The 20737-nt window shown below is 35.5% G+C and overlaps 1 protein-coding gene across 10 annotated transcripts in view; it reads left to right on the top strand.

Moving 5' to 3' along the window:
* The window catches only part of N4BP2 (NEDD4 binding protein 2), an 83523-nt gene that overhangs the window by 51214 nt on the left and 11572 nt on the right, over positions 1-20737 (top strand). For all 10 annotated transcript variants that reach the window (XM_049708774.1, XM_033421684.2, XM_049708769.1 and 7 more), the window contains 8 exons: positions 1397-3774; positions 4400-4485; positions 4996-5041; positions 6615-6811; positions 9610-9728; positions 14368-14506; positions 18859-19047; positions 19951-20119. In XM_049708774.1, the coding sequence (XP_049564731.1) occupies positions 1397-3774; positions 4400-4485; positions 4996-5041; positions 6615-6811; positions 9610-9728; positions 14368-14506; positions 18859-19047; positions 19951-20119 (3323 nt within the window). The remainder of the gene's footprint in view (positions 1-1396; positions 3775-4399; positions 4486-4995; positions 5042-6614; positions 6812-9609; positions 9729-14367; positions 14507-18858; positions 19048-19950; positions 20120-20737) is intronic.

The raw sequence follows: 20737 nt of genomic DNA, 5'->3' as shown, positions 1-20737 counted from the left end.
GCAGGATATATATGGTTAGCAAGAGAAGTAAAAGTTTATGTGGGTGATGACATACATGGGGGTTTCATTGTCTTTTGGTTTATGTAGGTCCATGTTTACACTATGAATACTCCTGCCTTCTTTATTTAACTTGCTGCTATTCCAGTATTTATCTGTTACCTTATCTACCCTCTATTGTTATTTTGTATATAGTCACATTACTTCTTAATTTTCTTAGGTATTAATAAAAATACTCTTTCAAGCTAGTATCGTAAAAATGTATTATGCATGGTATACTTTTACTAAGTAATAACAAGTCACAGCCTTTTGAAAGTTTGCAATTCAGGATAGTACTGATTATGTTAAAAACATTTAGGATACATAAACAATTGAATAAATAAGTGAGTAAAGAAGAGTCTTAAATATAAATAAAGTTCTGAATTGCTCACATTTTTTGATGATTAGGGATGAGAGACCCTTTTAAAAAGGAGTTGGGAAAAGAAAATTCACAAATGCTCTTTTATTGAGGAGCAGTATTGCAAAGTGGTTAAGAATATGGGCTCCTTAGCTGTATTTCCTGGCTTCAAATCCCAAAGCTTTGTAATCTTTGACAAATTATAAAATCTCTCTATATTTCGGCTCCTCATTTGCAAAATGGCAATAATAACACTTTGCTTATAAGGATCTCGTAAGGATTACGAATTATAATTATAAGTGAAGGACTTATAATAGCATCTGGTATATAGAAAACTGAATGTTAGGTGTGATTTCACTTAGGAAGGCTTCATGGGATAGTTGGGACTTTGAGAACTCCTGCAATAAAGAAAGAAAGGAAGATGAGTTGTTAAATAAGGAAAATGCACTGAAGTTGAAAGTATAATGATTCGGCAAAAGTGCTCTGAGCCTGAAATTAACATCGAGGATGGCTTTAAAAAATTTAGCAAGTGACATCTCAAATGAGAGCTGTCCTCCCTTTCTCTCATTTCACTTAATTGTGCAGATCATGTTGGTTGACTCTTTGAGACTTTGTAAATCAATCTTAAGCATTTTCCTCTGCAGCAAATGACAGGTGGTATAGAGGCAGACCTAGTTTCACATATGTTAAGCTTAAATAGGTTGGAAAGGAGCTAGGGAGTGTCCTCTTCTGGGAACAAGTTTAGAACCTTAACTTTAATATTTAATGCATAATAAACACCTTAACTGAAAATCTCATGTTAATTATTCAATTTGAAAAAATCTGAGTGCTTCTTGTATGCCAAGCGTTGTGCTAGGTGTTGGGATTACAATAAAGCTATGTGTTCATAGTGTATTAGGGAAGGATCAAGTGTCTCTCTTTCAGTTGAATGATTCTTTAAATCATAATATTAATGGCAACATTAAGAGATTTCCTTATAATACTTAAAAACAAATCTTACAGCCCAAGAGACAATGAAGATATTGCCTCTGAAAAAGAAGAAAATGTTTTATCCTCGTCTCTGAAGCATCCAGAGTTAATTGAAGAGAAGAAACATGATGTGACCAAAGAAAATTTGTTACCTGAGAATGTTACATGTCTCCCTAATGCAGATTTAAACAACGGAAAAAAAGAAATAAGTGGTATGAATCCTAACATTCAGAGTGCTTTCATTCACGAAGCTCCAGACATTTATTTTTCTGATTCTGAAAGCAAAGAACGAGCAACAGACAAACATGAAAAAGAAGAGCCAGTAGAAATGGCTCCTGAAAAAGAGTGTAGTAAAACCAATGCAGATAGTTTTGTAGAGAGAATATCACCAAGTATTTGCTGTGGTGGAAATAATCAAGAAGACTGTGGTCTTTCAAATACTGTACCACTTCAAAATGAAAAGTCTTCATCTAGTGAAACGCTGGAAGAAAGAGCAGGAGTAAAGAAAAAAGCCTTTGGAAAACAAAAAAGCAAATCAACTTCGGAAAAGTTCCCAAGACAAGAGCTGTCTTTTGTTGGTGACTGGCCAGTTGATAAGTCTATCGGTCAGAGGACAAAAAGGAACCGAAAAACTGAGAAAGCTTTATCTATACACAGTGACAAAAAGTATAATTGCCCTCAGTCACATAAAGTATTAGACAGTAGTTTATCTGTGAGTATAGATTGTATCCAGCCACGAGGATCTCCACATGAAAACGTAGAGGATGACAGCAAGTCACAGTGTGATGATGCCTCAGAATCTTTCAATAGCTGTAAATATGGTACTTATAAAAATACTGAAAAAGACTCATTTAACATTGTGGGTGACTGGCCTTCATCTGATTCTTTAGCTCAGAGAGAGCACAGATCAAGAATGCCAAAGGCTGGCTTAAATGAACCCAACCTAGAATTTGGAACTAACAACAGTATGAATGAAATGTCCTTATATACAGCACGTGAGGCCTGTTGGGGCACAAGCCCTGAAGAACTAAAAACGTTGGGTAGTTCTTCTCGAGGAAGTTCTGGAAAGCTGCCCAATGAAATGACCTGTGAGAATAAAACTTGTCCAAGTAAAAAGATTCATAGGCAACACACATTGTCTCTTACTTTTACCAATAGTGTGTCAACTGCTCCTGGAGGAGTGGGACCACAAACTTTAGCTGAATTTCAAGAAGAAAAGACTAAAGAAGTCCCTGGAATAGAAGTAGGCAAGTGTACTCAGACTGAACCACAGGATTTTGCTCTCTTATGGAAAATAGAAAAGAATAAAATTAGTGTTTCAGATTCTCTGAGAGTACTAACAGGAAGATTAGATGGATTTAAACCGAAAGCTCTCAATATTAACACAAAATTAGATGTTCAAGAAACAATTCCATATAGGGTAATGTATGACAAAAGCACATATGTTGAAGAAAGTGAGCTTACCAGTGCTGATGAATCTGAAAATCTTAACATTCTTTGTAAACTATTTGGATCGTTTTCATTAGAAGCCCTAAAAGACCTATATGAGAGGTGTAACAAAGATATTATTTGGGCCACGAGCCTTTTATTGGATTCTGAAACTAAATTATGTGAGGATACTGAATTTGAGAATATAGAAAAGTCATATGATGAAACACAAATTGGGCCATTTTCTCTGGGACTGAATTTGAAGGAAATTATTAGCCAAAGAGGAAGCTTAGAGGAGTCTAATTCTTCTGTGCCAGAATTTAGCCATGGAATTGGTATCAGTAACACGAATGCACAGTCCACCTGTAATTCAGAAAAGGAAAGCTTAGAGCAGGCAGAAATAAGAGCTGTAACTACTGAAAAACCTGGATTAATAACAGGTATACTTCCTAATGTAGATCTCAAGAATAATAATGAAGTACTTCCTAATAGTCAGGCAGAACTTTCAGGTTTATATAATGTTAAGCAGCTTTTTCCAGGCACTCTAAAAGCTACTACCACTAAAAATGTGAGTGAAATGGAGAAGAATCCAGAAGTCACTGAGATTGGAGACAGTATAAATTCTTCTTTGAATTTGTCTGATATTTTAAATTCTGTATCGAGCACTTCGGATCTTGAATTACATGAAGAAATTTATTTTACTGACTCTTTTGACATAAATAAAAGTGAAAATCTTCCAAAGGATTATGTGAAATTTCCAAACACAGAAGAATTTATGAATGAAGATGAACAGGAAGTGGAAAAAATTCTAATGGCAGGGAGTGCTTTGTCAGCTGAAGTTACTGAAGAAGATAAAACTGAGACGTTGAATCCCACGCCAGTGATGGCCAAATCGCTGACCATAGACTGTCTGGAATTGGCATTGCCCCCTGAACTGGCTTTTCAGCTCAATGAATTATTTGGCCCTGTTGGTATTGATTCAGGTAAGGAAAAAGTAAATTACTTATATGTGTATCTTTGTGTAAGTAGAATATAGATAGAGGGTCTAGTTCAATTTTAAAATTATTTTATGTTACTAGAAGTGTAAAAGTAATTTGTGTTGCCTACCTTATTATTTTTGACACAGTGTGTTTGTAGAAGATTTTTAAGTATATAATTTGAAGAAATAGAGAGTATTTAGATGGACTTTGTATTCATCTTGTGCATATACTGGAAGTTTTCTCTGGTATTTACCTCATACTTATTTGCACAGATACATCTTTTTGAATCCTTTGGTGCTACTCCAGATACACTTAAGGCAAGATAATTCCTTAGAATACGCCTACTGGAAAGTCTTGACTAATGGAAATGAATATATTAAATATATTTAGTGTAATGGACATGAATAACTTAAATATATGAAACATAATGTAATTGTACCTGCCAAGAAGTGTGAAAACAATGACATATTACATAAAAATATTCCAAGAGATTTAGAACTAGAGACATAGGTTAGTAATTAAAAATACAAATTAGTTTTATGATGCATAAGGTAGTTGAGTATGTTTTCTGCAAATGTATAATGAGTAATGATCATATTTTCTTTTCTTTTCTTCCCCCCGTCACAAGGGTCCCTAACAGTTGAGGACTGTGTGGTTCATATAGATCTGAATCTGGCTAAAGTGATTCATGAAAAATGGAAAGAATCTGTAATGGTTGGTAGGCTTCTTTTTATAGAAAGCTCCTTTTGTGTACATTTTGTCACCTTTGCTCTTCAATAAAATCTGTTATATGAAAGATTCTATTGAATCTTGACTTTGAGAGAGAATTAATTTTACCAGTTAACAGGTTACTGATTTTTTTTTTCTCCTTCCAGTATTTTAGATTATTTCCAGACTGGCCAAATTATATAATTAATGATGGAGCTCAATATGACTGTTGATTTTTTTTTTTAATGGAAAAAAATCATAAATAGTTTTTTACTCCTTAAAGACTTGCAGTGCTAATTTTCATAAACAGTTTTTAAAAAATCACAGCATAAGAGCTCTATAAGTAGAAAAAATATATAGATGGAATCAATTTGTAATTATATTTATCTGCTTTTATTAGATTTAGCAAGAATGATTGATAGTTTTACAGGGAGAAATGATTACTAGAGAAAAATAATATAAGCTTGTTTTCTAATGCACCCTGCTTTGCCAATCCTGTTCTGCCTCTGTGTTTAGGAGCGACAAAGACAAGAAGAGGTATCCTGTGGCAAATTAATGCAAGGTAAAGCACATATTTTCACTTCTAATATTCTTGTCTTGATGTTGAAACTTGGTGTGTGTGTGTGAATTTTAACTTTTTTTTTTTTTAAGCGTTTATTTATTTGGCTGCGCCAGGTCTTAGTTGTGGCATGCGGGATCTTCATTGCCGCGTGTGGGATCTTTGTTGAGGTGTGCAGGATCTTTAGTTGCGGCGTGAGGGGTCTTTTAGTTGTGGCATGCAGGCTCTTAGTTGTAGCATGCGGGATCTAGGTCCCTGACCAGGGATCGAACCCGGGCCCCCTGCACTGGGAGCAGGCCAGGGAAGTCCCTGAATCTTAATTCATTTTAAATATACTTCCACAAAATATGTTACCCAAGAATTTTGATTTGCAAATAAAAGTTTTAACATTTAATATTGATACAAAAGAAAATAAAGCTTAAAGAAGAAAAAAGCCCCTATAATATCATTTAACTTTCAGTTAACACCTGAAAACTAACACAACATTATAAATCAACTATATTTCAATTAAAAAAAAAACAAACAGGAGTGCTGTGGAACACCCAAGGTGTGCTCTAATGCACATAGTCAGTGTGTTTCCTGTTTATGATTTTGCTCTGAATGAAGGGAAACTGTTCTGGTTTGAGAGCAATAAAGTATTCCTGTGTTTGAGAGTATCATTGAAATATTACTTGATTTTTCAAATTTTTTATTTATGTTAATATAATTAGAGCACAAAAGTCAACCTGCTTTTTGATTACATCTGCCAAATTGAAAATAATTGATTCCAGAAGATTTCTTAGATAGCATTGTCGTAAGTGGTTAGTGCAGGGCGGCAGACCTGTTACAGGGTCCTCCTTTTGTGCCTGAGTTCCTCCAGATGCCTCTTTTGTCCACTCCATACTAGGACTCCAGGTTGAAGATTCTTAACTTTAGTTCAGACCTGTGTTGTAGCTTCAAGAGCTAAAGCTGTTTGAGAACTGAAGGTTCCCAAAGAGTATCAGAGTTATTCAGATGACAGTATTTGCTATTTCTTCACTCTCCAGGAAATCAAAGGAGTATATCAGAATGTGGTGCTTAGAAAAGCTGAAATATTATACATTAAGTCTTGTTATTATGAACTTCTTAGAATGTTTAGTTCCTTCCTTATGTTGAATATCATTTGTTCAATATTTATTGTAGACCTCCAATGGGTTACAGATTTGCAGAAATATTCATCCTTTCAGTTCTTGGAGTGGCCAAGCAGAGCTGACCAAAGCTGCTCACTTCCGGCTGACTGCAGCTTCCTCTGTTTACCAGTGTATATGTGTGTCACTGTTTTCTCTGTGTTGATGTGATATGAAAAAGAGTGGGGAAGCATTGAGTTGATTTACAGTAATACCCAGATCATTTGAATATTTCTACATTTATACTTGCTTGTGATTATTTGAAGATGTATTTTGAAACTTTGAAATACAACTTGGAATATTGTATTTATAAGCAAAGAGTAAAAAATCATGTTTTCTGGGTCTCTCTGAGGTAGATGTAACAGAATGAATAACGCCTAATTTGTACATTTATTTTTGATGATCTGACACTATTGATACTGCTTTTGTAGATCCTTCCCTGGTTGGGCGTGTTGGTCTTGATAATCCAGAACAAAAATCATCTCAGAGAACGGGCAAAAAATTACTGAAGACTTTAGCAGCACCTGAAATGCAACCCTTATTGGATCATTGGAACACTCATACTAAAAAAGTATCACTCAGAGAAATAATGTCAGAAGAAATTGCCTTACAGGAAAAGCATGATTTGGTATGAGTTAGTATAAATATTAAGCCTTTGTCTCTGACTCTAATTTAATCATATGTTTACTTTTTGATTTTCATTTGACTCTACTTTTCCTAGTCTGAAATCATATTTTAACCTGATTGAAGTTAATGTTAAAATTGAAAAATGTTTTAAATGTAGTTTGAAGTTGGAGGTCTTTGCTTCTGGAAAATTAGTTGATATTCTATAACAGTAAGCCAATTTATGTTAAATCTGTTGTTTTAGATTTAATTTTGCAGGTGTATATATCTTATCTTTAACATTTACTTCTGCAATTTTTTAATTCTAGAAAAACATGAAAGAATATTTCCTTTGAAGATAATTTCATTTATAAGTTAGTAATAAGAAATGACACTTGCTATTAAAGAATTGTCCATCTTTGAAACAAAATTTTTTTAGAGAAAAATTTTAGAAACTTATGAATCTGAAATTAAGTACTCTTCTTTTTTATCTAACTTTGCAATTAAACAAGTTCAAACAGATATTTCACTTTGCTTTGAACTTAATTTTTGTTCTTTATTCAACATATCTAATTATATGATATGAAGCCGTAAGAGAATTTTGTTTATTTTGCATTTCTTTTTCTTATCGTTTTGTGGAATTCTGAAAATTAGTATTAGAGAATTTCAGAACCAAAACGGAAAAGACCTTAGAGGTTATTTAGTCCAATTCTCAAGGAAAAAAAATTTCTTAGTTGGTGATCTTAAAGCATTTTACCCTCTTTTTTCACTCATTTGACTGCTCAAAGGAACACCTTTATATTGGCTGAAATACATAGAATTGGGGCATAGAAAGAATGATGGGATTCTTCTACCTTCATATTTATTTCCCCCAGTTATCTTGTTAATTAAGTTGGAAATAAGCTACCATTACCATCTTTGCATGTTTACATAATCCAAAGAACAATCTCTTCAGTAGGATCTTATAATTTAGTGTTGTTTCAGATATCTTCTTCAATTTACATATGTAATAAATTGGAGAAATAGATTTTCTTAAAAAATAAGGAAAGCCTAGAACTTATGCTCAAATGGTGTGACACTTTTTGTTGAAATGCCATTTTCCTCTACTGAAACTTATCTTTATGGTTCTAACCTGCCTTTTAATCTCTTAGTATAATAATGAACAAAAAAGTTTCTTTGACTTTCCAACTTAATTTTTTTTTTTTCTCCTATCAGTGATTTTTGCTTTTTTTTCCATGGGTTTGATAATAGAAGCTATACTCTTCATCCCGAGGGTATTCCCCCTTAGAGCCTCAGTTAAGAGAATTTCTGGAGAAATTTCTCAGTAAGAGAATTTCCCAAAGGAGAAATATCATTTAAATTCTTCTAAAGCAAAGCATATAAAATAAACATTAGGCATAATGTATGAATAGGATAATTAATTGTAACATGATTATGGTTATGAGTTTTCAGTTTATTGATGGGACCCTAGAATTTGTAGTTTAGAAACTCTGTGATCTGGCAGATTGCTAGTAAATCTGATCACTGAATTTTTTAGTAAGGTCGGATTATAATGTATATCTTAAATAAGACGTGAATATTTAAAATTCTTGAGGTGGCTTGTTTTCATCACTCTTGTGATGTCTGATCAGTTCTTTTTACTGGTCAGATTGTCACCTATTGTGGTTCTTTTTTTATTGTTGTTTGGTGTTATAAATGGCCTAAATATGGTTAGGCTTCAAAACCATTAACTATTCCAGGATTTTCCTAAATTATTGTAATTTTTATATTTTCAGAGACACCTTTGAAATTTTATAGGAAGTTATTTTTCAGACATTAGGATTTTTGGAATAAACAAAAATATTACATAGTTAAATCACAATGTCAGTAAATTGTCTTAGAGTTAGAAATCACTTTAAGAGTGATTACCATATTCCTCAATTAGAATTCACATGGCACATTTTAGGAAAGCTCTTTCGGTTTGGCTATTTAAACAATCCAAATATGACTTTGAAAAAATAACAATTAGTAACAAATCTCATGCAATTACTTTGGAGTAAATATGTTTGTGAAAAAAAATTTTTTATGTGAATTTTAAGATTTTCTGTCAACCTGAATTTGCAACTTATTTGTACATTGTAGTTTCTGCCCATTGAGGAGAATATGTTTTTGAGGACGTTGTTCACAGCATCACACAGTGTCCCTTTAATGAGGACCCATGGGAGAAATTTCTCTCAGGTCTCAGTACCAGAAAAAGCTGTACTTCTCCTGAGCAACTGGTTTGTTTTTATTTTATGGACACTGAGAATCTTTGTTTCCCCCTTTGCTTTGGCCACTAAGAAGCTAAGAACTGAATTTGTGGCCCACCTTTAGCAATTGTACAGGATTTTGTGGCATGCATTTATATACTAATTTTACTTGCTAGCTTTATCCTATATTCTTACCTTTATTTTCTCTACTCTCTGACTTCATTTATTTATATCCTGTTTATATATATATATATATATATATCCTTTTTTGTATAATATGATTGAATGTGTTGGGTGTGTATATGTGAGAGTATATATATATATACACATGCACACACATATATGTATATGTGTGATTGTGTGTATGTGTGTGTGTGTTAATGAACAGCTTCAAATACTTAGCAAAAAATGGGATATAAATAAATTGTGCAAGAATACTTATATTACTAATTTCAGCCTTTAATCAGTGAAGAAAGTCTGTGACTGCTTTTAAATTATTAGTCTTTTTGCAATAAAATAACCATGCTTTTGGGTCAGTATAACTAGTATTGTAAATTCCATCATAAAGATGGTTTTTGTCTTTTGTTTGTTTTAGAGAAGGGAGCCGCTTATATTTGAAAAAGATTGTGCCACTAAACTAAAGGAGAAGCAGCTCTTTAAGATATTTCCAGCCATTAACCAAAATTTTCTGGTGGACATTTTCAAGGACCACAAGTGAGTGCTAGAAGGATTGTGTGTAATTTCTGTTGTGATGTCATTGAAAGCATATGTCATGCATTTTAATCTCTTATTTTTATTTTTCTGTTAACAAAAATAATATAGGTATATTATAAACTATTTAAATGCAATAATGTAGAAAGTGAGGAGTTTCTATCAATTGGTTCATATTCCTCCTTAGTTTTTTCTCATATACATACACTAATGTATGTGCGTACATGTGTACCTATTTGCTTTTGTGTCTATATAAACACAAAAATAGGTTGTGTTTTATGTACTATTTTGTAGTTTTACTGTTATTTATTTTTTCTGTCCATACTTTGTGATCTACTCTTTTCTTTTTAAAGTCTACAGAGTATTCCATAGTATTCTTAAGTGATTTCTTAAAGTACCGTAGTTTATTTAAATATGCTCTGTTTATGGGCTTTTTGACTGTAAGAAAAGTTGGAAACCATGTTGCACTGAGTATCCTTGAACATACATTTTTGTGTGCATGGATGAATGTTATTGTAGGCTAGTTCCTGAAAGTGAAATTGCTGGTCCAGAGTGTGTATATTAAATTTTTTTACAGCTAATGCCAAATTTCCTTTTAAAAGGGCTTTCCATATTAGTTATATACGCTGATAGCGTAACCTGCCCTGGATATTAAGAATCTTTAAATTTTTTGCCAGTCTGGTGCGAAAAATATTTCATTGCTGTTTAAATTTTTATTTTCCTTATTACTACTGAGGTTGAGCTTTTTTCCATTAATTTCTTTTTCTATTAATTGCTTACCCTGTGCCTGTCTTCCTTTTGACTGTTTGTATTTCTTTCTAGATCTGTGAGAGCTCTTTATATATCATGTGTAGTTATCTTTGTTAATATAGATTATAGTAATTTTTTCTGATATAGCCATATACATATTTTAATTCATGTTTTATCAGAAAGTCTTTTCCCTTATTGGTTCTGAGTTTTATCACTTTTTAAGAAAATCTGTCCTACCCCAATATTATGAAAATATTTTCTGCAGTAAATTTTTTTTTTTTTTTTTTTTGCGTTACGTGGGCCTCTCACTGTTGTGGCCTCTCCCGTTGCGGAGCACAGGCTCCAGACGCACAGGCTCAGCAGCCATGGCTCACGGGCCCAGCCGCTCCGCGGCATGTGGGTTCTTCCCGGACTGGGGCACGAACCCGTATCCCCTGCATCGGCAGGCAGACTCTCAACCACTGTGCCACCAGGGAAGCCCTCTGCAGTATTTTTAATAGTTAAATTAAAAAAGTTTATCTAGCATTTTTATGTGTATGGTATGAAGTAGAGTTTAACTTAATTGTTTTCTCCAAATGATTAACTGGATGAATAGGTCACCTTTACCCACTGATATAAAATATAATTACTAATATTTACTACATTCTCAAATATACATTTTCTTTTATAGACTCTTTGATTCCATTGAGCTATTTGGTCCTAAGTTTCCACCATCTTGTTTTAGTTATTGTGGTGTTGTAGTGTGTTTTGATGCTTAGTATGTTAGGAATGCTTCTGGTTTAAGTAATACATACTTTCGATCTTAATGTATTCCTTAAATTCCTATTTTAGCAAGAGTTGTTTTAAATAGATGCCTTTTTAGAATCTTTGGAGAATCCAATATAGATTTCTTTTCTTTAGTTTATTAGTATATTTCATGTTAGTCACAGTAATTTCTGGAATAAAAAAATCTTTCAGGTTTTGTTTTTTTCCTTTAATGTAGTGTCAGAATTGATTTCAGGATTTTTGCAACAGTAGTTAAATGAGATAAGTCTGTGATATTCTGTTCCTGTGTTATCTTTGTCAGATTTTGGTTTTAGGGTTGAATTTGGTGTTTGGCTTAATAAAAGAACCTGGCAACAAGACTGCCATTTTTCTCTGTGCCCTGGAAAGTTTAAATAAATTAGTACCTTGAAGGTTCTGGGGTTGTGCCTTTTTAGGGGGAAGGTCTCTTCGCTTTTCTTTAGGGAGAAGGTCTTTTCACTATCTTTTTAGGGGTATTGCTTTATTCAGATGTTTGCTTTTTTTTTGCGGTACGCGGGCCTCTCACTGTTGTGGCTTCTCCCGTTGCGGAGCACAGGCTCCAGACACGCAGGCTCAGCGGCCATGGCTCACGGGCCCAGCCGCTCCGCGGCATGTGGGATCTTCCCAGACTGGGGCACGAACCCGTGTCCTCTGCATCGGCAGGCGGACCCTCAACCACTGCGCCACCAGGGAAGCCCAGATGTTTGCTTTTTTTCCATGAGTCTTTTCTGGTAGTTTGTCTTCTAGAAAATCATCAGGTTTATTATTTTTAAGTTGTATATAATATTCTGTGATAATTAAAAACATTATTTTGTATTTATCATGTCCTTTTTTCCTTTCCTAATTTTTTTTTCTATTTTCTTTGTTATTGCTGTTTATCAGATTGACCCTTTTAAAGAACAGGCTCTTGGTTTATTGATCAAAGTCTGTTTTATTTCTCTAATCATTTATTTTTGGTGATTCTTTTCTATTTTTGATGGTTCCTTTCTCTTTAAATTTGTTATGTTTTCAATTCTTTGGTTAGTTTGTTTCCTTTCAATCTTTAATAACAAATATAGTTAAGGGTGTGAATTTTTTTCTGTATAATGTTTTTGATATATATGTAATGTTTTGATTTTGATATGTAGTATTTTCATTTTTTTTCTAAATAATCTCTAATTCACTTTGACTTTCTAATTTATCCAAGAGTTTTATATTTTCTAAATGGTTTGATAGTTTGGTGGAGGGGGGGATTACTGTTTGTTTTGTTGTGTTGCGGTATAAGAATGCAGCCTGAAAGAGTCCTGCTTTTTGGAAGTTGAGATTTCCTTTGTGGTTTAATACATGATCAGTTATTATAAATATTGCACAAAGTGCCTTTTTAAAAAAATATTTATTTACTTATTTATTTGGCTTCTTCGTGTCTTAGTTGTGGCATGCAGTATCTTTCATTGCAGCATGCTGACTTCTCTCTAGTTCTGGCTCGCGGGCTGCAGAGCGTGCAGGCTCAGTAGTTGTGGCACATGGGCTTAGTTGCCCTGTGGCCTGTGGCATCTTAGTTCCCAACCAGAGATTGAACCCATGTCCCCTGCATTGGAAGGTGGATTCGCAACCACTGGACCACCAGGAAAGTCCCTGAAAGTGTTTTTGAAAAAGAATATTCTCTGCTGAGTATGCAGAGTTCTAAATATGTCACTTGAATCAAGTTTTTCATGGTATTATTTCAATCCACAATTTTTCTATTTATTTTTGCTACCTAAACAGCTGTTTTCTTAGAGTTGTGTGTTAAAATATTCCAAGGCACTGGGGGTTAGGAGGGTGGTGCTGGCATATGGCAACTCTCTTCTATGGGGACCTAGGACAAGAAGCCCTGATGTGAAATTACCCAGAGTTGTGGTTCCCCAGGCAAGGTAAGGGGACTAAGTTGAGTCCTTCCTCTCGATGCTCAGAGTGATTGGTCAGTCAGGCCCCTCGGGGCAGGTATTATGGTATTAAATGATTACCTCCATTTGTCTGCCAACAGGTGGATAATTGTCTCAGTTACCAGTAGCTTCAGTTTCACCCTGGGTAAGAAGGGTAGGTTCGTTCAGTTACTGCAGTATACGCCTGCAGTGTCATCTTCCAGGGCCACACACTGCTAACAGCGCCTGTGGTGGAGACTGGCTTCCGGCCCTAGGAGTGGGCAAGCCAGGTGATTTTAAGAACTAGTTAGGATGTGGTTAATTTCTGGTAGTTTCTAGCCCCTAGAAACCCCAATTTGTTGAGCATATGTGAGGCGGCAAGATGATAGTGCTCAAGGAGAATTGGTAGTCCCAAATGGTTCCCCTTCAAGGGTTGTCTTTAATAAATTGATGAATAGCAAAATATCACAGTATTTTAGATAGCTGTCACATTTCAAAAACAGTCCTTTGTGGTCAGCTCTTCATTATCTGGCCATTGGAAAAGATCAGAGGCATAAATAGTCTGAAATAATGAGCAGTATAAAATCATTTATAATTTTCTTTGGAATGAGTTTCTTTGGATACAGGGACATTAGCGTTTCAGATGTTTGTCAATTTTTGTAGAATTTCGTATTCCACATAATATAGTATCACCATGAAAATATGCCTAAATAATGTAGGGGTGGGAGGTAGGGTAGTGTTTTAGTTTTTCCTTTCTATATCCCTGCTTAGAATTTCTTTGACTAGAACACCATGGTATAAGTAAAATGTAAAATTTGACAGGATAAAAATGTCAGTTTAAGGATTTATTGTCTGTTTTTGATGTTTGAAGGAAACTGAAACCATGTGTGAATCCAACAAGGGACTTAAGTATAGGTGATAAGATGAAAGAAAGATTTGTGGAAAATTTACCTGGAATAAAAGATAAGAAAATTAATTAATTATCAATATGTTACTTTTCGGTATTCATTTAAAAAATTAGTTTTTGAGAGCCTCTAACTTGACACTTTCCCTCTGTTCATTCTTGAGTCTTGAGATACACAATGAGCATTTAATTTTCATGTTAAAACTCAGAAGTGAGCCAATTTTTCATATTCTTCGAAGATTTTGTAAGATTGCTTATGTTAATGTTTCCACATAACTTTTATTTTCATTTATTGACTTCATATTTGTACTTCAACTCTCTACAGCTATTCGTTAGAACACACAGTGCAATTTCTAAATTGTGTTCTTGAAGGAGACCCTGTAAAAACAGTGGTAGCACAAGAGTTTGTTCACCAAAATGAGAATGTCACTTCTCATACTGCACAGAAGTCTAAGGAGAAAAAGGTATAGAGCTACTTAATTTTTTTACAGTAATGGTAAATAATTGTGTTTGAAAATATAATTGGTTTGTTAGATAGTTTAATGATAATTTCTCACCATTTTTCATAGACTGGAAATTTAACCACCAATAGCATATTTGGTTTAGAATATCTGTTTGCTCAAAATAGTGAATTTATAGCTGATTATATTTTTTTCTTTAAACCCTTTGTGCACAACAAGCATTGGAATTTCTGTAACTTTTTATGTGTAGACTACACAGTAGAGTATGAGGCTTAATTGAATAGCAGTGGGTGTAATATGATGGGTCTTAGGGCATAAATAATGTGGGTGGAAATGTTTAGCCATTTGAGTGTGGATAGTGACCTGTGCTCACACACAGGCTTCTTGGTGGCGGCAGCAGCAGCCTTAGCGTCTCCTGCCCGTCTCTGGGGTCCGCGCTTTTAGCTACGGCTAGCGCCAGTCTCTGGAGCTCCTTTAAGCAGCGCTCTTAATCCCCTCTCCTCGCACACCAGGAAACAAAGAGGGAAGAAAAAGTCTCTTGCCTCGTCGGCAGGTCCAGACTTTTCCCCTGGACTCCCTCCCAGTTAGCCGTGGCGCACTAACCCCCTGCAGGCTGTGTTCACACTGCCAACCGCAGTCCTCTCCTGGTGCTCTGACCAAAGCCCGGGCCTCAGCTCCCAGCCCCGCCCATTCCGGCAGGTGAGCAGACAAGCCTCTCGGGCTGTTGAGTGCTGCTCGGCACCGATCCTCTGTGCGGGAATCTCCCCGCTTTGCCCTCCGCACCCCTGTTGCTGTGCTCTCCTCTGCGGCCCCGAAGTTTTTTCCCTCCGCCACCCACAGTCTCCGCCCGCGAAGGGGCTTCCTAGTGTGTGGAAACCTTTCCTCCTTCACAGCTCCCTCCCACTGGTGCAGGTCCCGTCCCTATTCTCCCGTCCCGTCTCTGTTTATTCTTTTTTCTTTTGCCCTACCCAGGTACGTGGGGGGTTTCTTGCCTTTTGGGAGGTCTGAGGTCTTCTGCCAGCGTTCAGTAGGTATTCTGTAGGAGTTGTTCCATGTGTAGATGTATTTCTGGTGTATCTGTGGGGAGGAAGGTGGTCTCCGTGTCTTACTCTTCCGCCATCTTGAAACAGGAACCTGTTGGATGTACTTTTGGTGTCATATCTAAGAAACTATTGCCTAATTCAAGGTCATGGGGATTTACACCTGAGTTTTCTTCTAAAAGTTTTATAGTTTTAGTGTTTACATTTAGAGCTTTGATCTATTTTGGGTTAATTTTTGTATATGGTGTGAGATAGGGGTCCAGGTTCATTCTTTTGCGTGTGGATATCCAGTTGTCACAGCACCACTTGTTGCAAAGACTGCTTTTCCCCATTGAATTTTCTTAGCACCCTAGTTGAAAATGAATTGACTATAAATTTATCACTAGACTCTCAGTTTCATTCCGTTGATCTGTATGTTTCTCATTATGCCAGTACCACAGTCTTGATTACTGTAGCTTTGTAGTAAGTTTTGAAATTAGGAAGTGTGCGTTTTCAACTATTTTCAAGATTATTTTGTCTATTCTGGTCCTCATGCATTTCCATGTGAATTTTAGGATCAGCTTGTCAATTTCTGCAAAGAAGACAGTTGGAATTTTCATGGGGATTTTGTTGAGCCTGTGGATCAATTTGAGGTGTATTGCGATCTTAACAATATTGTCTTCCAATTCATGAATATAGAGTACCTTTCGATTTCTTTAGGTCCTCTTAATTTCATTCAACAGTGTGTTGTAGTTTTTTTTTTTTTTTTTTTTGCGCCACGCGGGCCTCTCACCATTGTGGCCTCACAGGCTCCGGACGCGCAGGCTTAGCGGCCATGGCCCACGGGCCCAGCCGCTCCGCGGCATGTGGGATCTTCCCGGCCCGGGGCACGAACCCATGTCCCCTGCATCGGCAGCCGGACTCTCAACCACTGTGCCACCAGGGAAGCCCCTGTTGTAGTTTTGAGTATAAGTTTTACATGCCTTTTAAAAAATTTTAAAAATTTATTTCTAAGCATTTTATTTTTTTGATGCTATTATAAATGAAATTGATTTCTTAATTTTATTTTTGGATTGTACATTGCAAATACATAGAAATATAATTGATTTTGTATATTAATCTTGTATTCGTTTTAGGCTTTTTTTTTCTTTTTTAAACAGTCCTCAATCATCCTGCTATACTTGCTCATTAATAAGACCACTCAGGGTAGTGGAGCACCACTTGTATGTTGCCTTTTTTCTTTGAATATTTCACCATCACTTAGCTGATATGTAGAACTTAGGTAATTTTGGTTTTCTTGTGATCTGTTAGTGTGTACACGGAACAGGAACCAAGTGTACTGCTGATGCCTGTGTTCATCATGGATAGGTGCAGTATATTATAAGATTCAGGGAGTGTACAAGATGATGATGAGACCTTCAGTGCCAAACTGGGAATGAAGATTACTTTTTCACCTGATAATAGAGCAAGGCACTCTTGGTCATTACGGCGATAGAGGAAGTGATGGGGACAAAGTGTGCTTGCTCAAAGTGGGAGATGGTTAGAAAATGTTGGAATCAGAAAAGGGTTTGTGAGTTGTGTAAATGTTGGCCAGAACGTAAATTTGGGTAAGTTATACTGGAGATTATTCTTAGCCTTTCTCAAAAAAACATAGGTAGGTGTCACAACACTGATAAAAATCTTTTAAGATTTTGAACAAAATAGAATAGTCTGTCTTTGATATCCCAGGATCCCAAGGGATCAGAGATACTAAAGGGGAGTATCATGATACCAGTAACATTTTGGTTTATCTGCTTTGTTCAAGAAACTAACATTTATTTAAAACTGTGTTTTATTAATACTACTACTTTTTCCCTTTAGCCTTTAATAAAATTTGCAAGTTTGTTACCATTGGAAATGGTTTTGGTATAATAGTACATCACACTTTCAAGTGACACTAATTACATAAATTCTTAGGCAGCACGTATTTCATTTGGCCCTTGTTAATGAAGTAAACCACATCACTATGAAAGGGATGTAAAAATAAATTTTGGTTTTATTTAAAAAGAGAGTAGCTATTTGATAAAGTGTCTCTCATTATGTACTGTCTGTTTTGGGCCACGCCATGTGGCTTGCGGGATCTTGGTTTCCCCACTAGGGATTGAACCCTGGCCTCTGGCAGTGAAAGTGCCGAGTCCTAACCACTGGACTGCCAGGGAATTCCCTGTTTTTTCTTTTTTAAAAATAAGCAATGAAGGGTCCCTTCCCAGAGAACCAAATGTATTTGCATTTTTTAGTATGAACACCAACACAGAGAGATTTTAAAGCTATGAAATGTTTATGTCCATATTGTTAGGCACTATGGGCTTTTCAAAGGTCATAGAAAGTGTTTTTATTATCCTCTCCCTGGAAAATCTTTGATTTTATCAGGGATGCAAGCCATATACTCACAGAATATTTAAACGTTAATATGAAAGAAGCTTGTGAAGCTTGACTACTGAGCATGACATAAGGATGTAGGTCCTATGAATATTCTTAAGTAAGAGAGAGCCTTGGGTTTGTTGCAAAAAATAAACTGACTGTATATTTACAGATTTTTGACTGTGGTAATGAGTTAGGAATATGGTGACGCATTAATTTTATTCTTTTCTATTTGGTGGAGAGTATTGAGGCATATTTGTATAATAATTATTATTTTCATTAACCTTGTGTTTTAAATTAGAGTTAGTTTAGTTTCTTTAATTCAGGGTCTCATATGGGTAACAACTACTTCATGATATTTCAGAAAACTCAAGAAGTCAACACTACCATAGCGGCTAGTTGGTAGTTAGCTGGTTGAAAACTGCCCATAAACCTCCTTATGATTTTTTACCTACTATAAGGCATGGTTACTCCACATGCCTTTCTGTTTTAACAAGAATATTATTCAATTACTTTATCAATTGGTTTATAAAAAATATTGAAATATGCCATTACTTCCTTCAGTGGTTGGACTGATCCTTTGAATGGGTTTACAAACTAAAATTTGGAAAATATTGCATTTAGATAAATGAGCATCATTCCTTGAATATCTTATATTCTCTCTTTTGGCTTGATTTTTTTTATTTTCATAATTTTAGAGAACTTTTTAACATCTTCTAAGATAAGAATGGTTAAAGAAGGAGTACCCTTATGGCATGAAAAAGTTAACAATAGTTGCCAAGTGCATGACTTACTAGATAGACAGTAGGGAGAGTCTGTTTTTTAAGAAGAAAGATAAAAATTAGTAGAGCCCAGTTTTCATGTACATTTTTTTGAAGGTAAAATGTGTGCTTTCTACTTTCTTTCGTATTTTACTTATTGTGTAACACCGTACAGGCAAAGAAATTGAAAGAGACTGAAGATATACCAAGCGAACCATCTTTCCAGGATTTTGAGTACCCAGAGTATGATGACTACAGGGCAGAGGCTTTCCTGCACCAGCAGAAGAGGATGGAATGCTATAGCAAGGCAAAGGAAGCTTATCGGATGGGGAAGAAAAACGTTGCCACGTTTTATGCCCAACAAGTAAAGAGGAAAATTATTTTTTCTTTGTCACTTACAACATCTGAATAATCTTGAAGCAGTTAATACTCATACTGTGACTGGATTAAGTTATTCTGGGGAATGTACATTGTATAAGTGACATAAAGTGCCCTAATATGTAAGAAATGTATGGTTCTGAGAATTCTTCCGACAGTACATATTTTCTTTTAGGTTGGATTCTCTCATTCAGTACTGCTTCTAAACAGATATGAATTTTCTGGAGGAAAGGAAGCAGAATGTTAATATTGGCCATCCCAGGGTGGGATTACAGAGGTCTTGTGCTTTCTATCATGCTTGAATTTTAAGTTGTGTATCACTGTCATAGTCAGAAAAAGAAAGTTACATTAATATCTCTCAGGGAAGTAAAATTTCTACCTGGTCTCATACAGCATGGTATTACAAGAAACCTGATTGATTTACTTTTCGTTTTCTGTGGTTCCATATTGCTTACTTTTTTATGATGGAGCAGAAAAAGGTATCAGACTGGTATAACCTTGTGAGCAATAATAGCAAACCTTGAGGAATGACTTCAGGGGTAACTGCAAGGGTTTAAAGGGTTGAGACTCAGGATTATCAAAAGATAAACCAGTGGATTCCTTCTTGAGATGTGTGTTGTTTATTTAAGTGTCCTTTTCCTATGATTTTTGGATCAGAGAATGTGTTAGAAATGATGATTTAGTAGTTTAAGAACTATGTTATTTGTCCACTGAAATTCACCTAAATTTTGGTGCATTCTTGCATATTAGCCCATTGCATTATTTAAAATTTTACATTTGTTGTTGCCTTTTTTGTTCTTCCTTTTATTTGGGGCACTATTTGTTTCCTCATTGCTTACTAAGTAGCAGATATCAAAAGTGATTACTGATGATATGTTTATAATTAAAGGGTAGTCTCCATGAGCAGAAGATGAAAGAAGCCAATCACCTTGCTGCTGTGGAGATCTTTGAGAAAGTCAATGCCTCCCTGCTGCCACAGAATGTTTTAGACCTCCATGGGCTGCATGTGGATGAGGCTATAGAACATTTGATGACAGTTTTACAGGAGAAAACTGAAGGTAGGACTATAGTCATGACAGATTTTCACAAATTCAAGGAAGTCTGAATGTGCAGGCTGAGGATATCTGTGCCACATTTATAGATGTTTGTATTAGATTCATTCTTCAAGAAAACCTTGGGAAAGAATTCTAACTGCCATGTCCATTAACATTTTTATTTTCCTGTTTCAGTTACGTTTGTATTCCTTTGTTATAATTGTCAAAGGGAGGGCATGATGTAATCTGAGAATCCTCTGGACCATTCAGGAATATAATACATCTTTGTTCAGTAGACATTTATTAAAGCTAATAGATACTTATTAGATGTCAGTTGCTCAACAGATGTTTAATAAAATGCAGAAGTAGGGCTTCCCTGGTGGCATAGTGGTTGGGAGTCCACCTGCCAATGCAGGGGACACGGGTTCGTGCCCCGGTCTGGGAAGATCCCACATGCCGCGGAGCGGTTGGGCCCGTGAGCCATGGCCGCTGAGCCTGCGTGTCCGGAGCCTGTGCTCTGCAACGGGAGAGGCCACAACAGCGAGAGGCCTGCGTACCGCAAAAAAAAAATTAAAAAAAATAAAAAATGCAGAAGTAAATTAGGTGATAGGATTTTTATAGAATTATCATAAAGGCAGGATT

The sequence above is a fragment of the Orcinus orca genome, chromosome 4, assembly GCF_937001465.1.
Source record: "Orcinus orca chromosome 4, mOrcOrc1.1, whole genome shotgun sequence".
Lineage (NCBI taxonomy): Eukaryota > Metazoa > Chordata > Mammalia > Artiodactyla > Delphinidae > Orcinus > Orcinus orca.
Note: the sequence above shows the minus strand (reverse complement) of the source record. Positions and strands in the feature narration are given on the sequence as shown.